This window comes from Sceloporus undulatus, chromosome 1, assembly GCF_019175285.1.
Source record: "Sceloporus undulatus isolate JIND9_A2432 ecotype Alabama chromosome 1, SceUnd_v1.1, whole genome shotgun sequence".
NCBI classification, from domain to species: domain Eukaryota; kingdom Metazoa; phylum Chordata; class Lepidosauria; order Squamata; family Phrynosomatidae; genus Sceloporus; species Sceloporus undulatus.
Genome location: NC_056522.1, coordinates 331844643 through 331863426, shown reverse-complemented (window position 1 = coordinate 331863426; position 18784 = coordinate 331844643). Strand labels below are relative to the sequence as shown.

General features: G+C 39.6%; 1 protein-coding gene across 1 annotated transcript in view; it reads right to left on the bottom strand.

The window, feature by feature from the left end:
* The window catches only part of COCH (cochlin), a 38864-nt gene that overhangs the window by 9408 nt on the left and 10672 nt on the right, over positions 1–18784 (bottom strand). Inside the window, exons 4-7 of the mRNA XM_042441621.1 lie at positions 4812–4945; positions 3824–3886; positions 1652–1696; positions 1415–1562 (exon numbers count right to left, since the gene is read on the bottom strand). Of these exons, the coding sequence (XP_042297555.1) occupies positions 1415–1562; positions 1652–1696; positions 3824–3886; positions 4812–4945 (390 nt within the window). The remainder of the gene's footprint in view (positions 1–1414; positions 1563–1651; positions 1697–3823; positions 3887–4811; positions 4946–18784) is intronic.

The window sequence follows — 18784 nt, the reverse complement described above, 5'->3', positions numbered from 1 at the left end:
CTTAATCTCTTTTAAGTGTTTTTCCACCACTGTCAGCCCTTCAACACAAAAGCTTTCCTTGGCTCTGCAAAAGTTTTCACAAGAATCACTCATTTATGGAGCCCAGATGACACTAATACCCTTGGATGAAACACTTGTGGCACAAGTGTAGTCAACAAATATAATTGGAATAATCCTTTGGTGGCTGAATGTTTATGGGGTAGCTCATCATCAACTTGGTAACAGGCAGTATAAATTCTTCCAGATGTTTTGGTTTTTTACATGTATTTTAAGATCTGCTTTTTCTTTCATTTCATTCACATAGTAACCACCATTGTTTTGTTGACAAGTACTAGATATAGAAGAATTCATAATTTAGTAAAAAACCTTCTGAGGAAAGTGGCAAAGTGGGGGGGAGGGCTTTCCACTGCTGAATCTCACAGATGGCTAAACTTTTAGAAGAGGAAAAGAAAAAGATTTATAGACCTTCTCTCTTTCTTTTGTCCAATGCCAGAGAAGTTACAGCACTGCCATCACGCAAGACCAGATGGAGGGATCTGAGTGAAAATCCACAATAGACTGAAATATGATTTTCAGACTGATGTTCAGTTATTTTTTTTTTTTAATTTTGTAAGGTTTTTTTTGGATGCACAGAAATGTTCACATATGTATGACTAACATCACAGAAAGGTCAAGTACAACAAGACAGGGTATGCACTGATAAAGAATAGGATTGCAAATGCCTCTGTACTTTCTTGATCAGTTACTGTTCCCTGGTCAATCATGTATTTATAACCTAACCACAGAACTGGGAAAGCTATTTTTCTGGGCTACCAAAATCCACCAACCTGCACTACCACTGGCTAGTTTGAGACAGGTATAGTCCAAAAAGTATTTACTCCCAAGCTCTATCCAATACCACATACTCCATGCTGGTCTTTCCCAAAAACCACCCTCTGATAATAAAACTCTGAGGGATTAGAACTATTTGTCATTACAAAATATGTGACAATCAAGAATATGACAAGCATCTTCACTGGGTATATGATGCTGGTTACCAAATTTGGGGGATTAATAACAGTAGTTGGTTACCACTATCATCTCTGGGTCATCTCTATCATCTCTAGGTGGTTATCACTATCATCAGCAATCATACTATTGCATTGCATAGAGTCCAGGAGCCCTTTTTTATGTTGTTGCTCTTTCTTTTTCCATTTCAGTGTAGTCCTAACATATATCTGGCTGTTACTTAATTTCAAAAAGGGAGGGAGGGAGATATATGACACAATTACACAGTCTGAACAAGATTCAATCTATAACAATAAATATGAACACTACAGTAAGATCTTAATTATATCAGACCTATTGTCAAAACAATGTTTCATAAATGCACCCAAGAAGGAGGGATGTACCAAATAGGACATATTTCTAGTACCTGGCTTGCACAACTCCCACATGTGGTCCTTCAGTTCCAATTCCCAGCATCATCGCTACTTTCCCAACAAAGTTCTTCTGCAAATTAAATCTACGCTGCCCAATATTGTAGCTTCCATCAATCAGAAAAGCAATATCCGCTTTACAGTCTGTGAACACCCAAGATAATTAGGTTAAATTAAAGGGCAAATTAACATTAGAGATCTGTTTCATGTGGCATGGCTTTGCAGTCTCCTACCTTTGTTCCCAGACTTTTTCTCAAGTGTCTTCTTGGGTCTTTTACCTAAAAATTGGGAAACATACTGTAATAAATTAAATAATCTGGATAATCATGTGGCTTGAAATGAAAGTATATGAAGGAGTCTTGGGCTGGCTTGTTATGACATTTGCATCTTGTCTTCTTCGTATGGTGTTTCATGATACAGGGAGCATTTCTTACTATGGCCTCACACTGACCATATGAAGTATGTTGTGCTGAAAGGTTTTGGGATTAGTCCAAGGTCACAGAGTTGAGCTACAACTCCCATTGTAAGGTATCAACTAACAGTTTTTTGTGGGTTTTTCAGGCTATGTGGCCATGTCCTAGAAGAGTTTATTCCTGATGTTTCGCCTACATCTGTGGCTAGCATCTTCAGAGAATGCCAGCCACAGACACAGGCAAAACATCAGGAATAAACTCTTCTAGAACATGGCCACATAGCCCGAAAAACCCATAAAAAACTATGGATGCCAGCCATGAAAGCCTTCAACTTCATATCAACTAACAGTTTTGTACATTTCTGACCTAATACTCTATTCCATCGTTTCTCCAGCATGATACCATTCAGCTGTGTTGGACTACAACTCCCTTCTCTAGCCAGCATTGCCAAGAGAATATATGCAATGGGAATTGTAGCTCAACCCACCTGAAGACAACTAGATTCCCAGTTTTCTAGTCTAGCACTCAAACCACTACACTATTTTGGCTATCAGCAATTTCAATTACAAAATTGTAAATCTGACTTGCTGACATTGTAATTACACTAATTAACTTTTATAGTCATTTCACCATTGCTAAAGAATGAGGTGGTAAATGGTGATGTGTCCAGCCTTCTTCCAGTAATGCACCTGACCTCAGTATACCTCAGAGTGATGGTCCAAAAACTAGTACCAGTTTGTGAATATTGGCTAACAATGTACAGTGAGTTTATGGGAAAGAAAGAAACAGTTGTGGTCAGTGGAAACAAATACAGTAAGTCTCCATGGCACATTAGGGAAAAAGTGCCAGTCTCCCACTTGCAGCATAATCTGCAATCCCTGAAATGTTTCCCAGGACTATAAGACATTGTGGGTTTCCTTAGTTTGCAGGGAAATCTTCCCATGAAGGTTTTATGATAAGTTCCAACTGCCATGGCTGCTTCTCTGGTTGTGCTCCACTGGTGGGTAAGGACAGAAAGAAGATGTTCTGGATAGGTATGCTGGGACAGATCTACACCCACCAGTTCCAAATTCCCCAGATATGCTCCTAGTATGTATATATATGTGTGTGTGTGTGTGTGTGTGTGTGTGTGTGAGAGTGAGAGAGAGAGTGAGATGGAACTGGTGTAATGAATTCCCCTCTATTGGAGGCAAAGGGAGGGAAATGTTAAAACAATAGGGTTTTTTTATACTATAGTTATGGCACTTCGATTCCACTTTAATTGTTGCACCTGAATCCTCTGGACCCCTGACTCTGTAATTTGGTGAGGTACCAGAGAGCCTTGGCTGAAAATTTTAAATACTCCTCCGTAAACTGCAAATTCCAGAATTCCATAGGATGTCGCCATGGCAGGCATCATAGTGCTACCATCACAAACTGTGAAAGGGCCAACCAAACAACAACAGCAACAACCAACAAGGAGAGAAAGAATGTTGTAGGGAAGCTTCTCATTTTCTCTTTCTGTCCTGGCTGACATGAACTCAGCACAGATGTGGGGATTTTTCCACCATGGATTATTTCTCTCCCATCTCCATAAGATTCTTCTGCCAGTTAGGAAAAGGGGGTTAGTTAGAGGAGGGTGTGAGAGAAAATGAGAATATAAATAGATTCTATGTTTATAGTCTCTCTGTTTAACTGTTATATTAATCAGTACTGTATGAATGATTGATAATATAATGATTGTGTTGCTTAATATTTCAGCAATTATTTACAAATTATTTGAGAACAACCTTGTCTGCCTTTTTCAAGTGCTTGGAATAAAATTATGCACCCTACACTTGTTTCAGGTTTTGACCACTGTAGAGTCCACCTGCTTACATAGCTCTCTCTCCTCCAGACTCGCAGTATATAAGATATAACTAAAATGTATAACAATGAGACATTAACATTAACTCAATTTATTTCTAGAGAACTCTTGTGTGGAAAGAATGGATTTTGAAATAAATTTCTTACTTGCAGATGGGCGTGCTGTTGAAATGGGTCGTGCAGCTGCTTCAAGTGCTCCACTTGTGATACCTGTCACCATATTGAAAAATAAACAAAATTTATTATATTGCTGTGATAAAATGCACTGAATTTGCTCACTTTTACTTAGTAAAATTCCAGGTAGGCTAAAATCTCCCAACCTACCTTTAAAGCTCCTTCAGCCTCTCAATACAACATGGGCTGCTGCTGGTGGAACAGTGTCTAGTTATTTTCTTGTAGCAGATGCACAACAATAATGGCTTCTGGGTCCTCCAAAGGAACCCACTGTGAGGATCCAGAGGATGCCTGTCACTGTGTGTCCAGCAATAGGAACATATCTCTGCCACTCCACCTTCACCAAATAGCACACAGCAATGTTGGAAGGGCTACAAAAGCTTGAAAGGTGACTTTTGAGGGAATGGGGGAGATGTGTTGTAGTTCCATACAATACGTCACCAGATCTTGGTGGGGTTTGCAGGTCACACTGATAACAGAATTTCATTATTGTAGCTAAGCTACCCAACTTCTGAAATAAGGATCTGGAACTTAAATTTTATGAATACATTCATGTAAATCTCTCATGGGCTAGAATGCTTATTATACTGGTGATTCTCAAGTGAATATTCAAACTATTTGTAACATAACTGCGCAGAAATAATATGTATGTGTTGCTTCTGACATCTGTTTTTTTCTAAAAACAAAGCAACAGCTTATGCTTTGACAGTTGCACGTTCTCCTGCCTGTATTTCTCACCACTGCTTAAAAAGGGAAACCCATGCTTTGACACAGCATCATTTGATTAATGCTTGTTTTCTGTACTAAATTTGTCTGAAATTGCCATCAATTAACACAAATGTTGCTACTAAGAAAATAGGAAATAAACCCATGAGAAAAAGAAATATAAAACAAATCTAGTTATTTCTATATTCATTTCAAAGTAATTTGATTAAATAATAATAATTTGTCATTTTCTTACTAGATACTATGAATGATGATGACCATCTAGAAAGCACTTGGGACTGGATTCCATTGGCATATATTGCTGAGTAGTCCTCTCGCCCAGGTAACATTTGCACTCTTACAGCCCCACCTGAATTGGTAATGATGCCTCTGTGGAAGATAAGATTTTCAAACAAAAGTATGTCTGAATGCATGAAATTAAAATTATTCACATTGTGGAAAAAGATAATCTAAACCCAAGCCTGAATGTTTTGCAAAAGACCTTTAAGACCTTGCTTGAGCTAGTTTATAATTGCTAGGGCTCATTGAAGAATGCATATGCAGGAAGGGAGGCAAGCAGACAATATATGAAGTTCAGCCCTACATATATACACTAAGAAGCAAATCGAAATAAATTCAATGCAACTGGCTGCATAAGCATTGTTAGGACTGATACCTTTTTTGGATTTATTAGTTTTTTTGCTTTAGGTTTTGATTCTGTATGCACTTACTTGGAGTAAGTTTCATAGCAGTTAGCTGGATTGTTTTTCCAGTTGCAGAATACAATGTGGACATGTGCAGAACATAGAATTTTGGTTTTAAAACCTGCTAATTTTTCTTAGAGTAATGGTCTTCATTGTTATCAACACTTTGAGTTTGGAACCAGATTGGTGAATTGCTGGTGCAACTATGAGAGGGGCTGAAGCTCAGCAATAGAATGCATGTTTTGCAGATAGAAGTTCCTATGTTCAACCCTGGATATCTCCAGGTAGAGCTAGGAAAGAATTCTGACTGAATAGCTGGAGAGTGAATGCTTCAACAGGTCTGACCTGGATGGACTCATAATTTGATTTAGTTTAAGGCAGTTTTGTTCCTGTGCCATAATACATGCAATATGAGCTGACCACTTTGGCCCTACCAAAATCCTGGTGGCTGAATTTTGATCCAGTGGCAACTTATATCCTGTTTTTAAATGCACTACTACTTGAAAGCATTGCTATAAGCCATTATGGGTGTGATCAATGCATTAGTACCTAGCTCCACCTTATTAGATATGACCACAGTGAGGAAACCACTCAAAACCTGGTAGAAGGTGCTTCATATCAGTAATGCCACTAGGTATCCAGTGACAGCACCTCTTCAGAAGACCCCCCCCCAAATAATCTAGACCTGATACAGACGGCCAAAAGCGCTGTCGTGGGGCTGATTTTAGGGCTCCAAAGGGCTGGGTATTCATACATGCCCAGCCCTTCTAGTGGAGCCTGTGCACCATCTTGCCGGTGCCCCGCTCAGACAGGTTCGTGACGATTACACACAGGCCTCTGCACACCTAAATGGAAGCAGTGGCATCAATTCATGTGAGCACCATTATGGCACTTCTAAAAAGAAGCCGCTCTAGGCAGCTTTATAGGGCTGAAATCCAACAAAGATACCTGATGTACCTTTGGGTGGTAAAAAAAAATCCCTTGGAACTGCTCCAATTACAGAGAAAAATTTGGAACGGATAATTGTAAAGCAGCAGAAAGGAGATAAATCAAGAGTTTTTATTTCATATGTAAGACTGATAGAATGAGATTTTCTTTACTATCATCTCCATAAAAATAGAAGTAATTTAGAATTTGATACAAATCAAGGATGTTGCTGCATTCAGGCCACATATTCTGATACACCCCGGGGAGGGGTGTCTCTGAAATGTATCTGTAAACCTCTTTCACGCGTTTTAACCATGACCTTCTCTATGGTAATTTAACCATGGCCATATTAGATTGGGGAGAAAAACAGTACATGGTAAATTCAGCCTACAAAGCCAAGCCATTAACTTCACAGGAAGTGAAGGATTATGTATAATTCCATTTCTATAAAGCACAATTATCTTTATTCAGAAAACAAGCAAAGTTGATGTTTTGATGCCCCAGAAAAACTCTAGAATTTTGCATTGATTTTTCTTATCAGAGTATTGCCTGGCCTAATTACATTTTATTGCATATGTAATCTTGAAAAATAAAAAAAGTAAAACAGCAGGTGTAGTTTAGAGGTTAAAAAACCAAGGTATGTATCAGGAGGTCTATGGTTCAAATTTGCACTATATGAATCATTAGGTTGGAGTCAGTGTATAAATGAGGTTTATTTCTGAGGAGTGTTTTACTGTAGTAGAATAGGCAAGCTACAGTCTGAACTCTCTCTGACAGGGTGTGTAACAGCACACACACATCCCAAAGCTGCTGGATGTCAGTTTCCATGATCTTTCACCATTATATGTGTCATCCAGAGCTACTGGGAGGTGCAGCCCAAAAAATATCTAAAGGCAACACTTTTCTCACCCATAAACAATTTTGACCTTTTCTAAAAGTTTACTGTAAAATTTCAGGAAGAGTAATTGTCCAGAATATTTCAGAATATTTTACATACTAGTGTTAACTTTCTCACTTAATATTATGAACATTTGAACATCTAATAGCCTTGAGTGTAACTTGTACTCAGGAACAAGAGGCTACTATTAAGACAGAAATAGGGAGAAACAAAATGGTTTCCAATTGGAATGGGATCAGGCAAGCTGTATTCTATCACCCATCTATTTAATTTGTATGCTGAGATCATCATACGAAAGGAGGATTGGACTCTGAGGAGGGAGGCATGAAAATCATAGGAAGGAACATTAACGATCTAAGATTCCCACGTATCCTGTTTTGTTCAGGACATCCCATATTTGGGCCTTAGTCTGGCCAAAATTGATGTGACACAGAATGCCCCAAATCCTCTATTTGAGAGTAGGTGCCAGATTTACTCCCATCAGCACTTAAGTCTACATAAGAATACGGGGAACATGGCCGTATGGCATGACTCTTTCTCCTATCTGTTCATCCAGACTGATACCAAGTCGCAAAGTGAAGTTCTCAATTTTTTTTATGTCTGATCTGCCATTGAGAGATTTGCATGGGTTTTGGGATTCCTGTAAACAAGAAATCCCAGTGAAGACGGAGCTCTCATGAGAGAAGTCCTCCATATACGTGGAAACTTAATAAGACTGTCTCATACATTCCCTACTACTCTACGGAGAACGGCAATCCTAGCCCAAAATAATAAAACAGTAAAATATATATATATAAAAATTCCCTTATAAACACAATGGTTTGTTTCACCTTGTCATTCTACTATTTGTATTCCAGGCTTCTTGCCATCTGCCATGTCAACATACCTTTGAATACCCGGATCATTTCCAACCGTTCCCTTCACAGTTAGCTAATGTTACCAACATTTCCCATTACTCACTGCACTATTTCTGACAGGAACAACTTGGAGTTGTCACCCTTTTTCTTTATGCTCTACTTCATGGCAAATAATACTCAAAATTAAACTGGTGTCAAATTCAACAAGTAGAATAACTGAGATCATGATAGAGAGAACAGAGAAACAGTATAGTGAACTTGTGGGCAGAGGGAGTAAGAGGGTGCTATCATAGAATCATAGAGCTGGAAGAGACCGCAAGGGCATCCATCCAACCCCCTGCCATCAGAAATCCAGATCAAAGCATCCCGACAGATGGCCATCCAGCCTCCATTTGAAGACCTCCAAGGAGGGAGACTCCATACACTCCTAGGAAGTGTGTTCCACCCTGTCGAACAGCCCTTACTGTCAGGAAATTCCTCCTAATGTTTAGGTGGAATCTCTTTCCTGCAGCTTGCATCCATGCTTCGGGTCCAGTCTCTGGAGCAGCGAAAAAGCTTGCTCCTTCCTCCCAATATGAACATCCTTTCAAATATTAAAACAGGGCTATCATATCACCTCTTAACCTTCTTTTCTCCAGGCTAAACATACCCAGCTCCCTAAGGCGTTCCTCATAGGGTAGGGTTTCCAGACCTTTCACCATTTATAGTCGCCCTCCTTTGGACACGCTCCGAGTTCTCAATGTCCTTTTTGAATTGTGGCGCCCAGAACTGGACACACATATTCCAGGTGGGCCCTGACCAGAGCAGAATATAGTGGCACTAACTTCCCCTGATCTAGACACTATACTCTATTGATGCAGCCAAAAATCGCATTGGCCTTGTAGCTGCTGCATCACACGTTGACTCATGTACACTTGTGGTCTACTTGGACTCCTAGATCCTTTCACATGTTGTCTCCTTAAGCCAGGTGTCCCCCATCCATATCTGTCATCATGTACATTTCATTTTTTCGCCCTAAGTGCAGTACCTTACATTTCTCCCGTTGAAGTTCATTCTGTTAGCGGTGGCCCAGCTTTCTCAGTCTATCAGGTCATTTTGAATTTGATCCTGTCTCTGGAGTAGACCTATCCCTAATTTGGTGCATCTGCAAATTTGATAAGTATTCCCCCAATTTTTGCTCCATCATTGATAAAGATTTTGAACAGATGGGCCGAGGACAGAGCTCTGTGGGACCCCACCCTGGTCACTTCCTCCAGGATGAAAAGGTGCCATTGTGAGCACCCTTTGGGTTCGTCTGGTCAACCAGTTACAATCCATCAGACACCACAGTATAATTTTCCATTCTTCCAATTAATAGAAATGCGGATATTCAAAGTCTATTCTTGTCTTTTAGCTAAGGGCACTTCACATCTTTTAGCAAATAGTCTCTTGTGGTGAAAGGATCAAATTTTGAGTTACACAGACCAGTACATCGACCTGTAGAAATAATGCAGTTTGATACCACTTTAATGGTTCTGGCTCTATCTTACAGAATCCAGGATTTGTAGGTTTGTGACACACCAGCATCTTTGTCAGAGAGGAGCAAAACCTTGTACAAAAAGCTACAAATCCCAGCACTGAAAATGATGCCAAACTGCAATTTCTATAATGTACATGCACCTCAGTAAAAATAAAACAAACACTTTTTTTTAATATTATGCATTTTTTCATTGCAAGTCACTAGTAGTGGAGTGGGTGGGGGGGGTACATTTAAAAATGAGAAGCTAGTGAAGGAATGAGGGATTGATGCCCTCTTGCCTACATTATTAGTTAGATAAAACTGACACCCCCTACACTTGCCTAATTGCATGCCATTTGGGTCTGGGCCTTATAGAGAAGGAAGGAACAATCCTGATAAATTTCTTATTAAACCAGAGGATTTTGAGGAATGATGAAGTCAGGTATGCCTGATCAGAATTGCCCCCGCTTTGAAACAAACTGGCCTGCTGTGATAGACACAAGATGTTGAGTTATTATTTTCAGTTACTAGCCATGAACTTGAAAGGAGCTATAGCTTCCTGGGTCAATCTTCATGGTTGGTGAAGTTGGGTGTTTCATAACATCAAAAATATCACAATTCTCATGGTTTGCAAAACACCAGAGAAAGTAAATATGGGAGAATCTCTATTTTCTATGGTCTCCCTGTTCCAGTTATGGTGGCTTACTGAATGGTTGTTGTCCAAAAGTCCAAAATCCTGAACCAATTCCTGTCAGAAGCAATTTTCAATAGGAAATAAAAAGTAATAATATGTAGTATATTTCTTCTTGCCAAGGAGTAGCCCACAGCTAACCTGAAATTAGAGGAGAAAAACGTTTTCTACCAAAACTATAATAGGCACACATACTAAAACTCTTGACAACTCTCACACACTCAACATGTAAAGAGTCTTGTGGTATCTTAAAAACTTACTAATTATTAGGGCATATATCAAGTCAACTTCATTGGATTCATGAGGAATACTTGTTGCATAAGATAAAGTAACTAGCATCACAAAAGATATGTTGGAATAAATGTGTTAGTCTGCAATGGTCTTCAACAGACTAACATGGCTACCCTGGAAACTAGAAAATGAAGAGCAGGTGTATTTAAGTTATGCACCTTAAAGATCTATTGATTTTACTGGTATGTTAAAGTCAAAATTGTAGGGAAAGTACAGTGGTGCCTCGGGTTACGAACTTAATTCGTTCCCCCATTCCTTTCGACCCGAAAATTTTTCGTAACCCACCAAACACTTTTCCGTTAGCACTGGAAAGCCTGTAGCTGCACTTTGCAGCTTTTGAATTTCGCGCCAAAATGAATTTCGTAACCCGAAAAATATTTCGTAACCCGAAACAGTTTGCAAATCCAACTTTTCGTATCCCGGAAATTTCGTAACCCATCATTTCGTATCCCGAGGCACCACTGTATTGAGAATTCCTATTCTCAGCAGAGCTCCCTACTCACCTTCACAAACACAATCCCCGGATTTCCAGAAGGCGCACCCATGGAAATGTTAGTACAAAAGTGCTATAATTTAACGTAGTGTGAAAAGTCCGTACTTCTAATCAGCTTACTTGCTGTTCACCAGCTTAGAGCTTGGAATAGCGGTATATAACATAAACAAATTATGATCTAGTATTAGTTATTTATGACCATAGTAGTAACAAAAAAACAAATGAAAACAAAACAAAAAAATTTAGCAGTGCTTCATAGCCTCAAGACTTTCCTGGGAAAACCAGGTTCAATGACTAAATCACACAAGGCGTTTTACAGACCGCCCAAAAAGGGCGGTCTGCACAACTACCCTTGTTTGCTGGCGCAGAGGGAGCCGCAGTGGACAAAACCACATGGCTCCCACCGCAGCAAAAAATGGCTTCTTTTTCTCGCAACCGTTAACGCTGCAAGGACGCAAATGGCAGGCACTTGCACGGCGTGATCAAAGACGCCACGATGCTTCAGCATGCCTAGGCTCCATCATGTCAAAAATGGGCCCATGTATAGGCACCACCATTTTTAACAACACCCCCCATTACATGTGTGAGGGGAAAGGGCGCATACAGGAACACCACCCCTCATGCGTAACAACGGCGGCCAAAAGGCCCCGTCTCATAACCGTGCCTAAGTTACACTTTTGTCAGCTTGACTTGTAGATATACAGGCATACTGTTCAATGTAAGCATACGATACATGGATGAAACGGAGTGCAACCAAGTTCCGGTTTTTTGGAATGGGCCTAGTCATCCAAAGAAATGGAATGATCAGCTCCAGTACAATATCCATAGGAGCACAAAAGGATGCAAAACATGTCCACAGGACACAAATGTGCACAAAACGTGATGTTACCCAACCATGACCCCCCAACACAAGACAGAACAACCATAGTCAAAAAGCAAACATTGTTCAAAATGCCTTAACTGCAGAGACCAATGTTCCACTATGATGAACAGAATAAAAATACCACAGAGAAAAGAGCGATGTTAGTCCTAACAAGAACAGTGCAACAGTATTCCAATCCCAACACGACAAGGACAAGACGGGTCTCCATCTGAGATCCAAATGGCACAAACACATGATGCATGTTGCTCTAACGTTGCGATACAGAGGCAAAACCACATGTGGCATAAGGGTGAAAAGCAAAACACAGACCGCCTGGAGCCTAATTCAAGCACACAACTCAAAAGAGGACAATTATTTCAAGCAAAATGTTTTCCAATCTTTTCAAAACAATGATGGCCTACCTACTCGTTGTGTACTAGAAGAATGTCAACAATGGAGCACATCATTATACAATTCCCCATTTTATGTGTACAACACCTCCCCTCTTCCTTCATAAACCTGAATCTAATCAAAACCACCTCACTCCTCTTTTTTGTTCACTTACTGTTTTCGGACACAGTGGCTTTTTTAAAGCCAACTACATTCCCCCCCCCGCCCACACCTTTTGTACAAACACAACTGGCCTGAAGCCAGAGATTATAATATGAATACATGCAAGAAATAGCAATCTATGCAACAAAGGTTTTGCTGCCATTTCCTGGCCTCAAGCCTCATGCTATATTTCCAAATAGATTTTTGGATTTAAAGAGTTTTGTATAGAAAGCTATAGGAAGAAAAAAAATCCTTAATACACATACACAGAGTACCTGGGCATGACAAAAAGAGCATGCTTGGATTGCAGATATTGTTCAGTGCTAGCCCTCATGACTAGCTAGAGGTGGAATGGGAACCATTATGAACCATCTTGTTGAAATACACCCTTGCGGTTGGCTAAACAGAAGCCACGCTAGTACTTGGGGGTGCATGATGCCTATTATTATCTATTTTGAAACCAGTAGTCATAGGGAAGGACTTGCCCTACAGTTACACAGAATAAGGCTGCTGTCTCATTTGGGAGTTCCTGTGGGGGCAGGTTGCCCAAAGCAATGCTAAGGTGTTGGAGAATAGAGTGCTGTGCCACATACCCTGTCTCTTTCCTCCATGGTAGCCTCTAGTCCTCAGCTGCAGTGGCACCGTATGTGTCATCACCAGTACTAACGTAAAATTCATATACCATACTAGTGAATTTTTATTTATGTATGGGGGGGACTAACTTGCCCCTCACCTCATTCAACAAAATCCTTTGGGTCAGCCCTGGAAGGGGCAACAGGGATTTGGAATGTGAACTGGATTTAGCTAGTGTTCAAAGATGTAAGCCTCTTCAGACTGATTTGGATACTTCCCCATGTAAGGTACATCTGCCTTTGAACACAACAGACTCTGGACTCTGATGAAGCTTTAGTAAAATTTGGGCTTTTGGAATAGTAGACATCTTGGTGTCAAGAGTAGTCTCTTTAATATGGAAAACATCCAGGAGAATGGAGCGAAGGATGAGTAACTGACATGTCCATCCTCTAACCCTTGGGCATACTTTATGAGGAAGGGAGTGCACTTAAGCAGGAAAAATTAGATGCACAAATATAAATAACAATACCTAGCTTAAGAACAGTATAAGAACTGGCTTTTTCCGTATACTACAAGGTTAGCATGAGTCAATAATGTGATGCAGCAGGGGGGAGGTCCAATGCAATTCTAGGCTGCATCAACAGAACTGTAGTGTCTGGCTCAAGGGAAATAATAGTACCACTCTGTTCTGCTTTGGTAAGGTCTCACCTAGAACACTGCATCCAGTCTTCAGGACATTTTAAGAACACTGACAAGATCGAATAAGTCCATAGGAAAGCCATCAAGGTCTTAAAATCAAATTATATGAGGAATGGTTGAGGGAGATGGGTATGTGTACATTGGAAAAGAGAAGACTGAAAAGTGATATGATATCCATCTTTAAATAAATGAAGGGATGTCACAATGAAGATAAAATGAATTTGGGGACAGAACCTGAGTCAATGGATTCAAATTACAAGGAAGGAGATTCTGACTAAACATTAGGAAGCACTTCCTGGCAGTAAGAGCTGTTCTACAGATGAACAAACTACCTCAGAAAATGATGGATTCTCCTTCACTGGAGATTTTTGAAAAGTGCCTGGATTCCCACCTCTCAAAGAGCTTTTAGCAATGGTAGGGTATTGGACAAGATGACCCATTGAATTCCTTCAAACTCTTATGATTTTTTTATTGTGATTTTTAATGATCCCATAGGGTGCATCTACACTGTAAAAATAATGCAGTTTGACACCACTTTAAGTGCTGTCGCTCCATCCTATGGGATCTGTAGTTTTACAAGGTCTTTAGCCTACTTTGTCAAAGAGTGCTGGTGCCTCACAAAACTACAAGTCCAAGGATTCTGTGGGATGCAACCAGGGCAATTAAAGTGGTGTCAAACCACATTATTTCTACAGTGTAGATCCACCCATAGTTTCCTTAAAACCATCACAAGCCAACCTTAAACTAATTTTCAGGTATCACCCCCACCAGCCTTTGCATCTATCCTTCTGAAACTTTGCAGTCTTCTGGCCAGGGAATGATATGTGCCATTTGTACACAAATTGCCCCAACAACATTGATATGAGGAACAAAAACCTTCCAAAATTGTTTATTAGTTCAATTGTACATGAATCATTGCATCTATCTTTCTAAATATTTGTTCATTTCTTACTTAGAAGGCCACTCCTATATTTTCTATCGTTTTGATAGCAAATGTACATGGCATTCAAACCTCCACATCTATCTGCAGGTTGGCAGGAATAATCTCCTCCTAAGGGGATAGTAATCCTACACATTTTGTCCAATGTTGACAAAAATAACAAAGATTTTTATAGCCATGTTTGTATTTCATTTTTACATAGAAATGTAGTCTTGGAAGGGCAGGCAATGACAAGGTTGAAACTTTAGATTTCAGAATTTCAGATCGATTATGGGCATACATACACTGAACTGAAGTGGTTAGGTTTCAAATCAGTCCACAAAGAAATGGTCCCCCATGTTTGTAGTTGGAGCACCAAGCCAAGAATCATTATCCCATTCCCCTATGTTATTTCCAAATGCAGTCCCCTCTTTAAAGATGCTATTAGCAGTGGAAGAAAAAAAAGGACACATACAATATAGGAACCTTGACTTCTTCTACAACTTGCCAGAGGGTCTAATGTATTAGTTTCAAACAGTAATATGGGCTAAGACAATAAAGTTATGTTTTGGCCCGAAACAGATGAGCCAAAAGCTCTGGCTTCGGGCTGATCTGGGAAAATAATAATAATAATAATAATAATAATACATTTTATTTATATTGTCCCGCCTCTCCCGACGGATCGAGGCGGGATTACAGTCAGATTATCTGAACAACAATAATACATGGTGCTCAGATGATACATGTCCCTAGATTGGACCAAAGCCATGCTATGGCAATTCAAACATGGCCGCCAAGGCTTCAAAGAGGCGGGGAGAAGCCTCTGGCTGCCCCTTTTGCCCCAGCTGCTCGACCTCTTTATTATCTGCATTGCCTTTTACCTTAAGGACATTCATTTGAATAAACTTATATGATATATATATATATATATATATATGAAATTGAATAATAATAACCTGCTTTACACTGCTGAGCCATCTAACCTTGGGCTATCTACCCTGCCTGGGAACAAACCTTGTAAAAAATTAGTGTTGGACTGTATGTCCCAGAATATCCTGGTCACTGTGACCATTATTATCCAGCCCCACTGCTTAGGATCCTTTTAACTGGAAATAGTAAGAACAGAACCTGAATATTCCTGTATGGCCTGTGCCATTGATCTATGGTCATATCACCATCCTCCTCTGCTGATGTACTGTATGAGAACACTAAAATGTTTCATATATAAAATACACAACAACTCACCTTGAAGGGGAGAGAAATTAAGTAAAATATTTCTGCACCCATAAAAATATAAAGAAACAAATTAAACTCAGTTGCTCTAAAGAGAAACAAAACCACAAATCTGTTGGTGATATGCCCAACATCATACATTCCTAGGAAAGAATGTAAGATGATGTAGTGAGTATTTGAGTCTTTTTGGAAAGTTTGAAATATTTGGAATTTATTGCTGTGAGGTGTATTGTTAGAAATGATTTATCTCTATTGGACTAAGAGAGAAATGGATTCCTCTCTGCTTAAGCGTTGTCCCGTATGTGGCTTTACAGGCCACATAAGGATACCATCAGTGGTGAAACTTGCATTGTTAGTTGTTTTTTTCTACAGCAAGACTGCATGTATCTTTGTGTGTAAATATTCTTCAAGAAATGAGGAACCCAAGGACCAAATTCCAGTTGCTAGTCAAAATTACGGTAGACTTATTACTGAATTAACTATTGAATGGCAAGTAAGCACTTGAACAAATCCCATAAATTCAATGGATCTACTTTAGTTAGGTCAAGTAGTTGGATTTCTGTTGCCTTTTATAGAAGCCAGGAAGAGAAAGATCCTGTAAATCAACAAATCAGCATAATAATGGAGAAGGGAACTCTGTACTCATATGAACATGTCAGATTAGCCAAGAAACCTATCAAGATAAAGCTATGTTTTATTGCAACTTTGAACATTAGCAAACATGAGAAGAGCCAGTGTCATGTAGTGGTTTGAGTGCTGGACTAGGACTCTGGGAAACCAAGGTTTAAATCTCTGTTCAGCCATGGAAACCCATTGATTGATCTTGTACACTCTCTCAGCCTCAGAGGAAGGCAAAAACAATCTTCTAAAGAAATCGTGCCAAAAAAACCCTCTGTAATAGGTTTGTCTTCAGGTGGCGTAAGTCAGAAATGACTTGAGGGCACATAACAACAGCAAACAACATATGAGGTGGCCGTGGACTAATGGCTGGTGACAGAACTTTCCTCTGAGAAAAAGAACTACCAGAAAACTTGAAAAAAGATAGTCAAGGCCTTTCCAGTGGGAATGGAAGCAAGTTTGTTCTTAGGATCTCTTACCCTTAATAAGCAGAAGTGCTAGTGACTAAAGAGATGTGAGCTGCTCACATGGTACCTGCAGAAGAATTCTCACAATCATGTTGTGGATATTATCTGAAAGTTGACTATGAGGCATGAGAGAGAAGGCTGCTTACACAGAATGGAACATACAAAGGGAAGTGGGACAGGAATTCATTCAGGGAAGCTGCATATCTCTTGTTTTTTGGTTCTTTCTTGTACACACAAAAATGTACCTGGGTCAAGAACAAAAGCTGGTTGTTTATGTATTACATTTATATCCAGCTTCTCTCTCAATATGGGACTCATGGCAGCTTACTAGTTTTTGCTGCTCCTGTAGGAGCAGGTAGTTTGCTAACTACCTGCTGGTAATAGCTTCTATCAGCAGAACAGAGGGGAGCCAATATTCCCTCTCTCCCACTGCAGCCACTGATATGCACTCAAAATCTGCTCCAGAAAGATGGTGCTTTCAGAAGAAATCTGAGAGGCATGGGTAGGGGCTGCAGGAAGGGAATCTGGGGAACATTCTGTGCTTCTGCAATATTGGATGCATCCAATTCAGGGCCATTTTCTACTTTGAAAACAACTTGTTATGGAGCTGGTGATAGTGAAGAAGTGGTTTCATGGCAAACCACTGACTAGGTGCATAGTTCTACTTTAACAGTGTGCATAGTTCTACTTTAACAGTGTGCATAGTTCTACTTTAAGAGGAGAGGAAGTTGCTTCTTGATTTGTGCACCAGTGCTGTATACATCAGGTTTCTGTCCCTGTCAAAATAAGAGGTTCCTTCTGAGCTCAACCTGACTGAAACAATGGAGTTTATCAGACAAGGGAAATTGGAAGTATAATCCAATGGCAATCTGAACGCAATCATGGGGTTTAACGTTTTTGCATGATAACCCACTACATGCAAATTCGGGCAATGGGAAGTCAGTCCGAACGCAATCATGTGGTTTCACGTTATTGTGTGAAAGACTGCCACATGCAAATTCAGGCACTGGCATGCTATTTTTGGGCAATGGGAAGCCAGTTCGAATGCAATACGCATTCACATAATTGCGCTAAACTAGCAACTTTAAGTGAATGCGTTCTGGCCCCACTTTCTTTTCATTCGAATTTAAGAGAAATTCCTCCTGTTTGATAAACTCCAATGAGATGTTCATAATTACTAGGATTACATCTAACTACTGGTTTCAGAAGGAGGGTGTGTGAAAATGTATATAGATCCTATGTCCTTGCCTTTGTGAAGCAAATTTGACTATTTGTTTTTTTTAATTAGAAAAAAAATCCCAATAATTGTAAGCTTTTCAGGGCAGGGGATTTATTTTCTTTTATTGCTAATGTGCTAAATCATACATGTGCCAAAGCACTACCCAATCAATGAAAACAAATCCTGGTACTGTGCTCTGGCTCAGAGTTGCTCTAGAAGGAACTAAGAATCTGAGATTTTCCCTGACAAACGTGTTTTGTTCTATTGAACTATTGCAAATTGTATTGATATATCTCTTAAGAATACCAATAGACACTCTAAGCCAGGAATGTTTTGTTACTGGCATCCATCCACTATTGGGGGCTATTCCATGGAGTGTTGTTCTATGTAACATTTTTACTTGGTTAGAAAGACCCTGTTATGTAAAACTTCAACTGAGATGTTTTCTTTCCCTTCATAGAAAATGTTGGTCAACATTTCCACACATAAAACAGAACAGATGTCACTACTTGGTCCAACTGTATTCAAACCAGAATGATGCTTCTAAGCAACTTTCACTGATGTTCCCATGCCTTAGGCCTCTTTTGATACCAAACTACTTTATTTCACATTTTCTCTTTTCCATACGGTAATCTGAAAGTTGAGGAATAGTGAAAAGACCAGATTCCTTACAGAAACCAAAATCTGAATAAGCACTTCAGTTTCCAGAGCAAATCCTGCTCAAGAAA